Raw genomic sequence first — 15,490 nt, 5'->3', positions numbered from 1 at the left:
GTGACAAGCGATCGCTTTTAACACGCATGTTGCAAAATCATGGCTTCTTAAGGCAGTTTAAAATTTACTCTAAGTGGATACAATATTAATTCATGATTGTCACTTGTCAGGAACTTTCTGGTTGTTGAATTTGACAGCTCACTAAGCTTAATTCTTGAGAAGTCTGCAAACAATTCCTTATCTAGAAAAATATACATAATTTAATGGTTTTTATATTCAGCCATCAAAGCTTTTTCTCAATACCGGGGTCTGCAAATGCCTCACGATTGTTGGTGTGTTGGCTGAATTTGCCACACTTACGATGAGCGCGTTGGGTGAAATCGGTGGTGCCGGCAGGGGAAAATTATTCTCTTCTGATGCGAGTCCTTGTAGTTGGTGATCGTGAACTGATAGCTGAGGCAATTCCAGCTGCTGCTCCTGATCTTCGGTCGTCGGAAACACGACACTGTATTCATGACCGTTGCTGCGCACGAAGATGAACGACCTGCCCTTGAACCTCGAAAAGTCTATCACCTCCAGTAACGAATTCGGTATTTTGACTGCCGCAGCGTTCTGGCCTGTAAGCAAGATTATATCGCCAGCATCTTGAATTACGGCTCCTTCTTCGACGTTGGCCAATGAACTTGAGGTAATCTCGGAAGGTAAGGTGCTACGAAACTGGGATATTTTATTTGTGCCTTTCCCCGTTTCTGTATTGTCGAGAGAGTTAATAGTAATTCTGGGAAAAGATCGGGTCTTCTGAACTGTATGCACGCTATTTTGTCTCTCTTTGCTGCTATCGAATGAATTTAAAGTGAATTCAGAAATTGGGGTTAATTTTTCATGCGAGTGAATTCCACCTTCTGCCAGAAAGCCATTATCTAATTTATTTCCAGACAAGTCTGAAAACGACTGTCCGTTTTGAGTACCAAGGACTGCTCGTGGGCGAGGACTGGTTATGGCAGAGGCCTGCTGAGCCAAATGCGGCGTATCTGGAACTCGTCCAAGTCCATCAACTTTGAAGCGCGCGTTGTGGAAGCTTGCAGCGGGAGCCGGCGAAGATAAAAGCAGTGATTGTTCCTTAATCTGCATGTCCTGCAGCCCAGTAAGCTGTTCTCTTTCATAGATCGGTTCATTCGCTGGTCGTGAGTCACGCAAAGTCCCAAACTCTTTGTGAACTTCATGTCCGGGCTCGACCTGCCAAAAATTTAGACGACCGTCATGATGCGAATTAAGAAGCTCGTTTGCCGTTTTGTGGCTCTGATGCAGAAATTCTTGTTTCTTGGAATCCTTGTTTAAATCTTCATTTGAATTTATGAGGTTTCGAAATGTCCCAAAATTTCTTGGCAACTGCGGAGGCAAGGGTTTCGATGCCAGTGGCGACAAGAGTCCGAGTGAATCGAGCAGGTTATTATTACTTTTCTTTGCTGAAATGAGATCTTTAAATTGTTCATGTCCGTCAATCGCGAATGAGTGCAAAGGACCCGAACTGTGATGTTGATTATGCGGTAGGAAAGTTGTTGCGAGTGACTGAGATTTCCAAGGGTTTGCTTCCTGTTGCGTTTCAGACGAACTAATTAATGGAGTTGGTGTTATCTTTGTAGACGTCTTGGTTTTCAACGAAGATAGCCAGTCTGATGAGGACCTCACCGAGTGAAACAATGTTGGAGTAGCGGTGGTTGTTATTGCCTCGGCAGTTTCTAGAGTCCATGATGCATCGGTGACTTCGCCGGAAGGTTTATTAAAAGGTTTCAGCGAGTGCTCCTTGAGGCGGTGGCTTGCTCTTAGAGGAGTTGTAAACAGCAAGTCTTTCAATTCTATAATGGGAGGCAGCGTGGTAGTCGTGCTCGTTGTTACACTTTCACTAGATGCGCCCTGCGTGGACGTATCGAAATGAAATATATTCGATGCATGATTTTCGTTGAACTGGCGTCCCGAATCTTGATTTGGTCTCTCTGGTCCTACCGATGGGAAAGGTGGTGCGAGTACATCTAATTTTAAGCGATGGAATGTGTTAATAACAGGCAAAGAATTCCTTCCATGTTGTGATAAATCGATGTTATCTTTTGGAAGGGGTGCACTGGTTGTTGTCGTGGTGGTGTGTGTCTCTGTTGGGTTGTGAAATTTGGTCCTAGAAAATCTTACAGGAATCGATGTCGTATTTTCGCTTCTAAATGTTCCTGACACGTTAGGTGGAGGTTGAACTTGGTATGAAGGACCCGAGTCTTCATGTGATATAAATTGATTGTTATTCCATGCATTCGACCAGCTATTGCTGTTTGTTTCTGGTCGAATGACATTCTCGTCGTTACCACTCTGGAAGTTGTTGATGTTTTCTGAAATGGTATTTATTCCGTTCAAGCTGGTTTCTTTCAAACCAAACGAAGACTCGCTAATTCCTCTGAAATTTGGTGCAGGAAACCCATTCGTTGAAATTAAGGAGGTATCGGCGAAATGCGTCGATGGACTGAGCCCAACAGATGTTACATGAGGGGAATCAGGATTGAAAGGCCTTGGAGTGCCTCCTCTAAATGATGGAATTTTCGGTGTCCGATGCGGCGCTTCCAAGCCAGGAAAACTGTGTGACTGCTGTGCAATTGCCACGGGACCTGAAGGAGAAATTACAGGCGTCGAAGGTCGGCTTGGCGGTGTCGGAGGCCCTAAAGTGTTCCGAAAATGGCCCGGAATTGTGTTATGTCTTGTTTGAAAAGGCTTACCGTCAATCATTGACTGTTGTGAAATTAAATTATTCTGGTGTGACAGGAAATTCGGTGTCAGCATTGGAGGCTTTCCGTTCAAAGGAAATTCTAAGTTCAGGTAAGATTGAACAAAATTACTCGTAGGAACTGAGTCGATGATGACGGGACTTGCTTCCAAAGGCGGTGATCTCAGTTTCTGGACCTCATAATAATTTCCTGCTATTGAGTCGTCGGGTGCCACCATGTTGGGCCTCGTTGCCATTGGTTTCGCGAATGTTGGAGGCTCTGTGCCAAGGGGAGGAGTTCCAAACTGCCCTCTCCCTGGTACTGGTACCATGATGGGTGGTTGGCTCGGGAAAGATCCAGGCATGGGCGATGGATAAAAAGGCCGCACTTTGGGAGGTCCATATCCTGAAAGAGATGGTGGTGGTGGCGGTGGTGGAGGTCGTACATCGTAGGTATTTTGTAAAGGGTTATACTGGGAGCTGTAACTCGAGGGAGAGAATGACGTTTGATGTGGTTCGATAGGAAGACGATACTGGAATGGAAACCGGTGCTGGTGTCTATATGGCCTGTATCTACCAGGGACGTATGTATGCTGGAAGCTCACTGCCGCGGAGTTCCTTCCGGAAAAATGAGACTTGCCCTTTGATGCCGAGCCTTCTGAATTTTTTTTAGTGAATTCAGACTGTTGAGATTTAATTTTTCTTCTACGAAGGATTTTTTTCGATTTCATACCAGATATTTTTTGTTTAGTCAGTGGAGTTTTGTATAATGGATAAGAAGACTCATCAGGTAACACAGATTTCACTTCTAAGCTCGATGCTGATTGTAAATCGTCATCCTGAACATGGGGCGGTTTCTTTGGACGGCGGATCATTTTTCGTAAGGACGGAGACTGCTTTGGAGGTGTTGGTCCCCCAGGTGAAGGTTTTACCTGTTCTGGCACGTGCTCCTCTTCCATTTTATTTGTAATAAATGTTCTACTTTCTACTGAAGTGTGAGTCGCTTCATCGACTAGTGATGATGTGCTATTGCTAGATCTATTTTCAGTCGCGTTAACAATGCTTGATCGATTAAAATCATCTGCTTTTAGTCCACTTGTATTATTCTTTTTCAGCCTTTTTGCACCAAGACCTTTTAAGCGGCTTCGGATACTTTTGTACTCTTTTCGTTGTCGGTAAGACTTTTTCGGTTCGTCCGCAGGCTCTAGTTCAATAACAGTCACATTGTGTGATTTATGATCGAAGTTTTCTGCTTCGAACAATGTTTCATTTTTGACAAATTGAGAACTCGCATTTTCTTCCACTTCGTTTGAGCCCTGCGAGTTTGCCGTACTGTTGGTATTATTGCCTTCATTCTCAAGTACTCGTAATCTCGCCCGCATTCTTTGCGACCGCAAGTCTTTTCTGCGGAACGGCAGCCTCGGGTTCGTTTTCCTTCTTTTCATTAACACGTGCACCGCCACGTCTGGCACTGAAGTCTCAGTCTCTTTCATCTCAGGAACATTACTGGAAATTTCACTGACGTTGACCGATGTTGCACGAACAGCCTCGCCATCCACGGACAGTTTATTGTGATCAGAGTTTTGTGCCTCTCCCTCACTAGCACTAGTACTAGTAGATACGAGTCCAATGACAGCCAGGATCAGCAAGATGATCTTGAAGTGAAAAGCCATCTGCAAATAAAAATATAATCATTCGTTTTATTTTGTATCCTTAATTTATTTTATACAATTTAACAGTTTTTTACCCAATTAAGTAATGACCAGAACGGGTTATCTCGTAGTTCTGGGACAGAGAAAGTTCATTATTTCAGCGAGAAGAGAATGTCTTGTGCAATTTCCGTATTCATAGGAAAATTTGCATCACTGCGGTAGTGGAGAGCGGCTCTTGAGCAAGCGTTCCAGTCCGTCATTAGCGGGACAGAACGCCGAGTGTCGCCGGCGTTTCCCACGCATGCGCGATCGATGCCTGCGACAGGACAGTCGAGAATGTCCTCAAATCCAAGCGATTTCCGGGAACATTAATCTCTTTCTATCTATTGCGCATTAGCGATTTTACTTCGGCAAGCATTTCACTAATAAATTTGCATGACCCTAGGCTACTTTTTTTAGATATTTATAACGTATATAATACAAGACATAAAATACGAAACATAATGAGAATTTCAGGCAACAAAAATGCCTGATAAATTAACAACATCTTCATAACAAACGAGAGATAGATATAACGAATTTTCCTGGCGTTTACGTTTCTTTTAAATTATTCGTGCACTTGCGATTTCAACAGACTAATGATATTAATACAAAATATATTTATAAGAATAAGAAAAATAATTTGTTGTTTACATATTTATTCCTGAACGAACGTGTTCGGACGAGGCCACTCTGCCGTGACTACATGCATTCGCCTCTCCACCACAGTTTCCTTATGCTGCAATCAATATTGGCAAGACGTTTATGTATTATACTTGAAACTTTGCTCCCTGTACTACAGGGTATGTTAATTTTTCTGTACCCGTGTTTGGCTGAGTAATTTGCATGCATTTGTTTACGAAAAATTTGTTATCAGGTTATCTCCTATAGATCTGTCACCACCGCAACTTGGATATTTTTCTAAAAATGTAGTAATAGCTACCGTCAATGACAAAGTAGCGCTCAGCAGATACTGCACTGTCTGCACCTATATATACCTCGCCGCTCGTCACTAAAAACTCTATGCTACTGGACAGAACTACCATTTGTAGGATTGGGAATATCACATATCACGAACGAAGCTGTTTTGATCTCACTAGAAAGTTGTGGTTGTATCGATTACATAATAGATCGTTTCTATAGAAGGCCGGCGAGATAAATGTAGTAGTCGTGATATTGGAGTCCATTGCATAAATAAATAAAAAATAAAGTCCTCGATGAACCTAGGCATTAAAGCGAATAATCACATAGAAACGATTAAAGGAATAATAAATAAAATCTATAATAAAACTAGCTTCAATTAAAAAAAAACACAATATAAACCTAAATCACGCGTTCTTTAGCTCGTGGTCTAACTGGGGACTCAAGATTAGGAGTCGTTCTGAAAAATTCATTAATAAACAAATTACGGACAATTATTTATCTCGTGTGGTATCCACTAACATTAGCGACATTAATGACGCTAGGCAAAACCGAGCTAAACAGTGCCAGCATGACTCCTTCACTACAGTTCTCATGCCAGTCGTATAACAAGGTTTCCGTAGGTGAACCTGCGGAAGGATCATTAACAGTCTGGCTCTCTCAAATCAAAGGCTCGAGTGATTCACACATCTCTCATTCTGCACTTGAGAGGTGTGTGAATCACTCGAGCCTTTGACTTGAGAGAGCCAGACTGTTAATGATCCTTCCGGAGGTTCACCTACGGAAACCTTGTCAGTATACAGGAAGCGTGGGGGTGAAGCTTCATGGTACATCGCAGTCCACATGTCCCGCGCCTGCAGTCTTGCGTAATCGAAAGCTTTCTCAGGAGAGCGGTTCTCGCGACGACCGCCGCCCAGCAATTTACGCAATAGACGAGCTTTTGTGGCTATTTGATTAGATTCAGCGCACATTTACAACGAGGAAGCTACGCTTTTGTAAAGTTATTAATAAAATTTGCCCTAAAATTTCTGGATTTGGAGTTTCTCAATTGATTATAGTTCGCAAAATTCGTCCACAATATAACGTCGATTGTTAATGTTATTTTTTTATTTAAATGCAAAATTTCATTTGCGAAGTGGCTCGTATTTTTCGTTAATCCACACGAATCTGTCACCATCTAAAAGGGATACAAAATCATCCAAGAAAAATCACTCCAGTTTTTTGCATGACATCCAGATACCGACGCAATGCCTTTGCCTTTACACTATATGAAATCAGTTATAAGAAAACTTCCATTCATCAATTGTAAAAATTCCGTTAATCCAGAATTACAGAACAGGATTTACAATCGATCGCGGTTGCACACATTTTTCTACGGAAGTGACTTCCCATTGTCTCAACGAACTTAGACTTAAGCTTTATTTATTTACGTACCGAATGTACACGTTCGATTGCAGTGCGTGAAATTGTTATACAACAAAGTAACTATAATTATAAAATTCGTTAATTTTTTTGATCGAGTGAAATTCTATTCATTACCCAGAAGAACGTAATTTAAATTCTGAGATATTCCTGTCATCGCCAAAAAATACAAAATATTTTGCTTTGATTTTCAACCCAACTAAATTTATGAATAAAAATATCACGGCGATTAAGTGGCCTAGTAAAACATCGTAATTTAACTCACACAAGATCGCATTCTAATGCAAAATGACATTCATAAACGATATCGTAAATTATTACTGAATTGCGTACTAATATAATGGCGCATTCTTATCCGATATCGCATTCAGTACAATGTCAATATTGCATTGGTTTTTTGACAACAACAACTTGGTTTTTAGTATATAGCTTTATATTGAATATTCTCATTTTGCTTAGTCATCAATGAAATTAGTACAGTTAATTTATGAATAACTGTTTTTCGTTTCCGTAACCGATACACAGATTTGTCTATTGTTACCAATGTAGCATTAGAAGTAAAATTATGAATGATTCACCTTTTAAAATTGAGACCATCTGTTTCGCAGTTGATGTTTAATTTGACTTCCGGGGAGAAATAGCTTAATTAGTGAAGTGCTAGTAAACCATTTTACTGCTCATAAACTTTAAAATGTTAATGATTTGAGTTTTCGAAACATATTCAGTATATCAACAGGCAACGGGCCTATTTCTTCAGCGCCGACATTTCTATTCTATAATGTAAACTCATTGTAAAATATGATTATTTTGCGTATATATTTTATTCATGTTGTAATTGCGTTTATGTTCCAATCAATTTTATCTTGCGGAAGTGTTATTTTTTTCCCCAGATTAAAAAAAATGTTCCCTAAATGCCAAAAAATAGATGGCCAATGCAATGATTGAAAAGCACACGTCACACGAGTCCGCACATCACCGGCCACCTCAACTCCTAACAGCAATGACGTGACCATGTCTTAGCGACGTCTTTATACGCTGCCAAGCGTGAGAAAAATCCAGGATAATTCTCCGTACAATGCCGAGCGTCACTCAGTCGAGCTGTCCAAGGAAAAATATGCATCCCTCCTTGGCATAAAAACATTACCGCAACCCTGAGGCTTCCGTCTAAAAAAATTGATTTTTAACAGCGAGATTCGATCTGTATCGTTCCGTGGAAGGTGTGGCGTGACGCCTTGGGTTAGGATTTGACGAATAAACGGAAACGATTATATTGTAATGAAACAGACTTCAGGAAAATTTAAAATTCAATCATTTTAATCACTATGTTGCTGTATGTGACTTTAAACAATTTTATTATTGTTGCAATAACTAAAATTTTATTGTTTGAGTAATTTAATTCTACTTCTTCTGCTAAGCAACTATTATCGATTAGCATCAGTTTCAACCCCCATTTCTTACAACGAGAAGAATTTTGCTTCATTTCGCATTGAATTATGCATGTTCCTTATTAGCACTTCGATGGCAGTGGCCAGTGGGTATCATATATCATTTATATCAAATTATATGTCCTCTCTCGAAATTTATAGTAAGCATTTTACATTTAATTGCATGTAGTATTACCCATGCATTGAAGAAAGCCTCGATTAAAATAAAGCATAAATACCCCAATCAGTCTTTGAACATTATTTACGATTTACATCGAGAATCAGAATGAGCGAGCCCAGCACGTCGTCTGTGGGGCGCTGTGGTGCGCGGCAGCTTCCAGCGGCCGTTTCAACTGCTATTGATTTGCCGTTTTTGTGTGCTCGCCGTTTCCCGCGCTCTGCAGCGGCAGCTGCGCGCATCCCCTTGAACAGCTCACCAGTCCCTTTCTTCCTTCAAAGCCGCCTTTTCTCCCCCAACGCTCCCACTACGACTTCTCCACCAACTCCCTAACGCGGGAGTAACATGCTCCCTCATTGGCCGATGCTCCCACAGAGACACGCCGTGGATAACCTTTTCACGGTTAAATTACCACGTTTAGAGAAAACCTACAATTGTGGAGATCTAAGTTGAATCAAAGATCAAAATTCAACTAATACGGAGCGTATAAATGTTCATCAAACAATCGACGCATAGTTTTTTTTGTTTGCGATGTTGAATGAGGGAATGTACGCCACTCTGCCATTGGTTGGCGAATGTGGCGTCGGCGTGTGGCATAACAGTGTGCCACATCAAGCTCTGCACTACCATTGCATCTTATGTTACCGTTATGGCTGGCCAACGGTTTTTAATTGATTGCTGGTATTGCTTTCGATAATGCAGTCCTTTATATATGATAGATAATGCGCAATAGATTTTTAATCGCATGCCTGCTATAGGTTAAAATGATATTACTCAATATGAACGTAAGAAAGTTTGGCACGTTGTGCGAGAACTTTTACAGCTGCCCGAACGCAAAAGAAAGTTCAAATGGCGTGCCCAAGTCCCTCAATCGATCTGTTAGATTTGTAGGGCGCTAAATTCATATTAACAAATGATTTATTTGTCCTAAAACATGAAATAAGCCATGAGGAAATACATTGAAATATTAGTTCTAATTGTTTTTTCAAACCATCGCATTTGCCAGCCATTGAGCTGGAATGAAAGTTTTGTGCAAATTAATTTTCCCACAACAAAATTGAAACTATAGAAAGAAGTAAGGAAATCCAATGTAGGAATGCATCTAAATACGAGCCATACTTTCTTTTAATTTTGTCGAAATGATCTACCAGCATGATAAGGTGTTACAAGTAAAATATTCTGCCGCCTTCAGGAGTGACGACTTCATTAAATTTGCATGCGGGAAATGCTTATCCTATTCTTCCTAAGTGGTCCCAATTTACATTTGTGATATGTCATCTGCGTTAGATAGTCAGATGTACAAGTAGAAACTCGAGGAACGCCATTACAAGGAACGATGATCAGGTTAGCCAACCCATTCCGATAGAAATTCATATGGTTCAGTAGCAACGTTGACAAAATATATTGATTTGAATATAAAATATTTACAAACTCTGATAAATTGTTTGAAAATTCTCAAAAATATCCCTCAAATCTTTTAGGTCATGATTTTTTGTTTGCTCTGAAATGATGATATTACATTTCATTTATTTTTTTGCGTTATTTTGAATATTAATATCATTGCTAAACGATATAAAAAAATATTTTGTATAAATTTCTATTCGTAGTTATATTTTTCTATTTGATATTTCACATGATCAAAAAAATGAATTGTGTGGCGTTCTGATCAAAGTTGGTACTATCGAAGAACGCCATATTCGTTCGTGACTCCGTCGCAGTATGACGTGTGTGGCGTTACTCTTCAAGCTTCACAGATAATCGACGGTAAGAAACAGTTTAAATGTAAAATAATGCTTAAATAACTTTTTTATATACTCCTGCTTTTGTTTAAGATTAACACGGCTGTATTTTTGCCACTTTAATTGATCAAAATTAAGATTAATGGATGAAGCTGCGGTGATGGTTGGCGGCGTCACTGACGCCATTTTGTTCTATCCGCAGCATCCGCCATTGCTGCGTGACCGCTTTCGGCCAACTAGGTCCTAACTCTAATGGTAGAAAATTTCTACCATTAGACTTATATAATACCATTTCTACTAGAAATGGTATTATGGTAGCATAGTGGCAAACCACAGTTGGTAGCTATAGTTCAGTGTATAATTTCGAACATTAAATTGTTCTATAAGAAAATCAATTTTTGATCTGCACCTCAAAAATTGTTCCGATTCAGAAATAGAAACGCTGGAAAATGGAAAAATATATTTTTTAGTTAGCCTATATACCTACCTACTGATTATTATAAAAAGTGCATGTTAATAAGCCATATTTTAACACATTGGCAAATTGTTATTGATACAAAATTTGACCACATTGATGATGATTGATGAACAAAATTTTGAACTAGATCAACTTGAACTTATCAAGTAGCTAGCCTAGCTAGCTAATTGAAAATCAACTGCATTCTGAGAGTCTGAGACTGATACCTATACTATAGCCCTAGGAGGCTAGGCCCCCTGGCCCCTACCTAATGTTTTGTTGCCACCATCATTTTGAGGCATTAGCTATTGGTTTCTAGCAAGAGTAAACATGATTGCCTAAAAAATTGAATGCAATTCCTTATTTATTATTGAACAAATATTTGCTGGTTACACTTGTGTACCTGTCATGCTCTTGTATAGTGACAAACCAGTGATTTTTTTATGGAATCAGTTCAATTTTAAATTTCCTCATTTCCTCAAGATTTAAACCGACTTTTAAAGTAGGCTATGAATATGATAATGCTAGTAGTATCCACGATAGTACTCTACTGGTCTACTTATAGGATTCATAAATTAACTTGAGGGAGACTGGGAGAGTCTAAAAAACTCTGCTTTGCTACTATGCGGCGTTGTAAGCTTGAAAGGTTAGAATTAGGTACTTACGTTAGGCCTAGCTGCCTGCTTTTAGCAGTTCACAATTCAGCTGAGAAAGATTCTTCTGGCAGGATGGAGTTCTAGGAATGACAGATGATTAAGGCCTATTGTATTTTTGATCCACCCTGGCTTGTTTTTTTTTTGGTCCAAAAATTTCAGTTAAGGTTGAAATGAAGAAAAATAGAAGGGTTTAATGCAGGATTGGAATTTTCCTACTCGTTTCTAAAATCTCGTGGCTCCACCGTGACAAACTTTTAATACATTTGGAATCTTATGGCCCGATCATGCACTTTTAATAATTAGATAGGAGGTAATTCATCTGGTGGAAATCTTGCAGTTCCGGCAATGGCAAGAAAGCTCTAGTCACAGCACAAAAGGTAGATGTTTTCCATGCTTGGATTAAAGTTGCATTGCATTACTTGGAGATTTCTATTAGATTGGATAATAATTATTAATTCATTGGCAATTTGTGCCCAAGTTGAACACAACAAATTAACCTTCATGAAGTTGAAAGAAATAGTGCCACCAATACGAGTTCAACGCGATGCACAGTACAGAGGCTGTTTGAGGCTGAGGGAATAAAATCATGTACATGAGAATACAGTGAAAGCACATGCACAAATAAATGATGAATAGATTGTTACCAGATTCCAGTTGCCAATGCAGTAGTTCATTTTAAAATGCTGTTGCCACATGTTATATACTAAAAACCATAACTGTGAATTTAATTGTAAATATTGCTTGAAATAATTAACCAGAGCTGGCAGCGCTACTTTGAAACGTTGCGGCGCTACCACTACTGCTACATGCTCTAAATGTAGCGGGTGCTACCGCTGCCACTACACCCACTAGATTGTAGCGGGCGCTACCGCTACTGCTACAGTAAAATGTAATGCCGCTACAATAGCTGCTACAATGCCCAAAATTATTGGAAATATCTAAATATTTATTGTTCTGCTATTGGGATTTACTCATGAACATTTAATTGATAATAAAACACTTTCAAAAAATGTCAATGCAACTTTATTGAAATTAACCTAACTGAACTAGTATGGGTTAGATACAGTAAATACAAGTTAGTTATTTTGAGTTAGTTGAAAGTTAGTCTACTTTAATCTACTAATCTCAAAAATTATGCACAGATACATATAAAAAATCAGTCTTTTTATTTGTATATATATGTGGACAACTTTTGAGATTGGTAGATTAAAGTAGACATCCATGTAGGGAAGGTGAAACATAAAAATAACTGTGAGCAAACTGAAGTTAGGTGGCTGATGTCTGTGATGTGGTTGTGGACATGTGGTGGCAGCTGGCATGGAACAACTAGTACTTTTGACACTAGTAACAGGCTGAGGTTGACAACATTACACGGAAATCTTTCATACTGTTTAATTCTGTAATTTATATTATGTATGTATCATGCTGATTTAAAATATTAACTATTAAGGAAAATTTGAAGGCTTTATCTATAAATGTAGCGGTAGCGCTGTAGCGGCAAAACCTCGTATCGCTACTTAAATATGTAGCGGGCGCTACTGCTACAATTGCTTGAATGTAGCGCCACTACCGCTACCGCTACTGAAAATGTAGCGGCTGCTACATGTAGCGCGCTACTGCCCACCTCTGTTAATAACCAAGTGGGAAGAGCCAATTCAAGAAGCCTCTACAAGTTAGTTATTTTGAGTTAGTTGAAAGTTAGTCTACTTTAATCTACTAATCTCAAAAATTATGCACAGATACATATAAAAAATCAGTCTTTTATTTGTGTATATATATGTGGATAATTTTTGAGATTGGTAGATTAAAGTAGACATCCATGTAGGGAAGGTGAAACATAAAAATAACTGTGAGCAAACTGAAGTTAGGTGGCTGATGTCTGATGTGGTTGTGGACATGTGGTGGCAGCTGGCATGGAACAAGAACAAGTGGTAACTGGTAACAACTTAACAAGTAACAACTAACATTTTGACACTAGTAACAGGCTGAGGTTGACAATATTACACGGAAATCTTTCATACTGTTTTATTCTGTAATTTATATTATGTATGTATCATGCTGATTTAAAATATTAACTATTAAGGAAAATTTGAAGACTTTATCTATAAATGGTGCAGTAGCGCTGTAGCAGCAAAACATTGCATCGCTCCTTGAATATGTAGCAGGCACTACTGCTACAATTGCTTGAATGTAGCGCCACTACCGCTACTGAAAATGTAGCGCCACTACCGCTACTGAAAATGTAGCGGCTGCTACATGTAGCGCGCTACTGCCCACCTCTGTTAATAACCAAGTGGGAAGAGCCAATTCAAGAAGCCTCATCTTGAGATCTTTTTGTTTGCAGTCCTAATAAACCAAAATGACTGTTTTAAATAACATCAATGATGTATTCTATTCAATTAACATTTGCCCAATTTTTGAAAATATTTTCTGAATGTTGAATCGGTAAGCAAAATTTTTCTCAACCCATTTGATGATCTCACTCCTATAGTTGAATATTTTAAATTCCTCTATTTGGCATTTCAAAGACTTACTCTATATAAATTGTGAAACCTTTTTCATAAGGCTTCTGACATTCATAGCTAATCAGTAATTTTTACATCCTATTCCTGAAAATTATCCATCTTGTTCAACTATCAAGTTATGAATTCTAGAAACTTTTTTGAAAATTTTTGGGATTTGAATTCTGAGAGCATCACTGCTACATAACTTGAATAACACCACATGACAGTGATGACACATACCTGAGTTCTCAGAATCCTGCCTCTTTGAAAACTCCCAATGAGAGACAAAATTATTCTTGAGCCCAGTTTCATTTTCTGTGTTTCCTGAAGTGAAGTCAGCAAGACAATATCAACAAAATTAGGCCATAATATGAAAAATTTCATATCGGCACATATAAAGAGGTGTTTAAATTTATGAAAAAATTTCTATCATCTAAACCTCAGTGTGTATCAAATCTATTCACTGTGAAATTGAATTTGACAGGGTGTGTTGTAGTGGGACATGTACAGACTCCAGTTATTCACCATCAGAATGCCTGAGACTTGACTTTTTCTTTGCAACTTGGCTACATTTTATCATCATGCAACTCATCCTGTTTTGTCATTATTGAATGTATGAACCCCTATTGATTATCCGAGATTCTATTTTGGCTAGGATTGATGTTGCGTCTTAGCTAGTCTGTTCCAAGCACTGAAATTTGTTGAATCAAATTAGGCACACCGAAATTAATTGACCAAGCATGCTTAGCTTTCTATTGGTGGATTTTTATTTATTTTAATTGAGGTTGCTAAGTTGCTTGACACATTATATATTATCTTAAACTCCCTTGTATACTGAGAATATATAATGCTTGATGCATTCCACATTTCTCCAAAAAATCCCTCGAGTCTCGGTGATTTCTAAAGTTTGTTGATGTAAATATGTTCTTCTCTACAAGTCTATTTGAAAGAAGTTATTGTTATGCTCCAGGCAGTTCTGAATTGTGCTCGAGACATAGAATGCTGTCAAAAATAACATGGCAGAAGCTGCCTGGGCATTTTCACTGCAGCTAAGCAATAAGCGGTGCAATAAAACTACATTCTATTGCTCAAGTATTTAGAACGCTCTATTAATGTTCATGCTAATAGACTGCTCATCCTAGAATGAAAAAATATTTTAACTTCTGGGAACAGTTTTCACCCTAGAATGAGAACTTGTCTTCTCCCTGGAGTGGAAACATCTTCCCTCTATATATCCACTTAATATTATTTACCAAATGATGCTCCTGATACACTATTTTAATTAATTGCACTTTAAGCAATATTTTTGATTAAAATTTATGACAATGTCTTACTCATGTGAAGATACTGAGGTTGTCTGGGATTAATTTGTGATTTATTAGCTTAAAACCTTACATTGAACTCTGCAATTGTCTTACATTTTGGAGTGAAATTTAACGTCGAGTCTAGAATTTTGAGATGGGTAGGCTTCATGATCTGTTGATCAATTTCTTATGCACTGAATCATCAGGATACACCAGGTTGCAGAATTTGCATTGTTGAATACCAAATCAATAGAGAACAAAACATTATTTGACAAAAAAGAACATTTTAAAGTTTTTTGCCTCATGTTAATGTTGATGAATGTATGATTGATGAATTAAATTTGTTTGTTTCCACAGGAGTTCTAGCAAGATGTCGAGTGGTTTACTCTCCCTCAAGTGGAATAACCACAGGTCCACTTTCTTCCATGTCTTGTCTACAATTCGTTCTAAGGTGAGAGGATGATCAGTAGGGTTCAGCAATAATTTTAAAATTGCCATTTTCAACTGAAAA

General features: G+C 38.6%; 1 protein-coding gene across 36 annotated transcripts in view; it reads left to right on the top strand.

The window, feature by feature from the left end:
- Positions 1-10,001: 10,001 nt before the first annotated feature.
- The window catches only part of LOC108679105 (longitudinals lacking protein, isoforms H/M/V), a 75,927-nt gene continuing 70,438 nt past the window's right edge, over positions 10,002-15,490 (top strand). For all 36 annotated transcript variants that reach the window (XM_047884494.1, XM_047884491.1, XM_047884509.1 and 33 more), the window contains exons 1-2: positions 10,002-10,083; positions 15,337-15,430. In XM_047884494.1, the coding sequence (XP_047740450.1) occupies positions 15,350-15,430 (81 nt within the window). In that variant the 5' untranslated portion in view covers positions 10,002-10,083; positions 15,337-15,349. The remainder of the gene's footprint in view (positions 10,084-15,336; positions 15,431-15,490) is intronic.

This window comes from Hyalella azteca, unplaced genomic scaffold, assembly GCF_000764305.2.
Source record: "Hyalella azteca isolate HAZT.00-mixed unplaced genomic scaffold, Hazt_2.0.2 contig15466, whole genome shotgun sequence".
NCBI classification, from domain to species: Eukaryota; Metazoa; Arthropoda; class Malacostraca; order Amphipoda; family Hyalellidae; genus Hyalella; species Hyalella azteca.
Note: the sequence above shows the minus strand (reverse complement) of the source record. Positions and strands in the feature narration are given on the sequence as shown.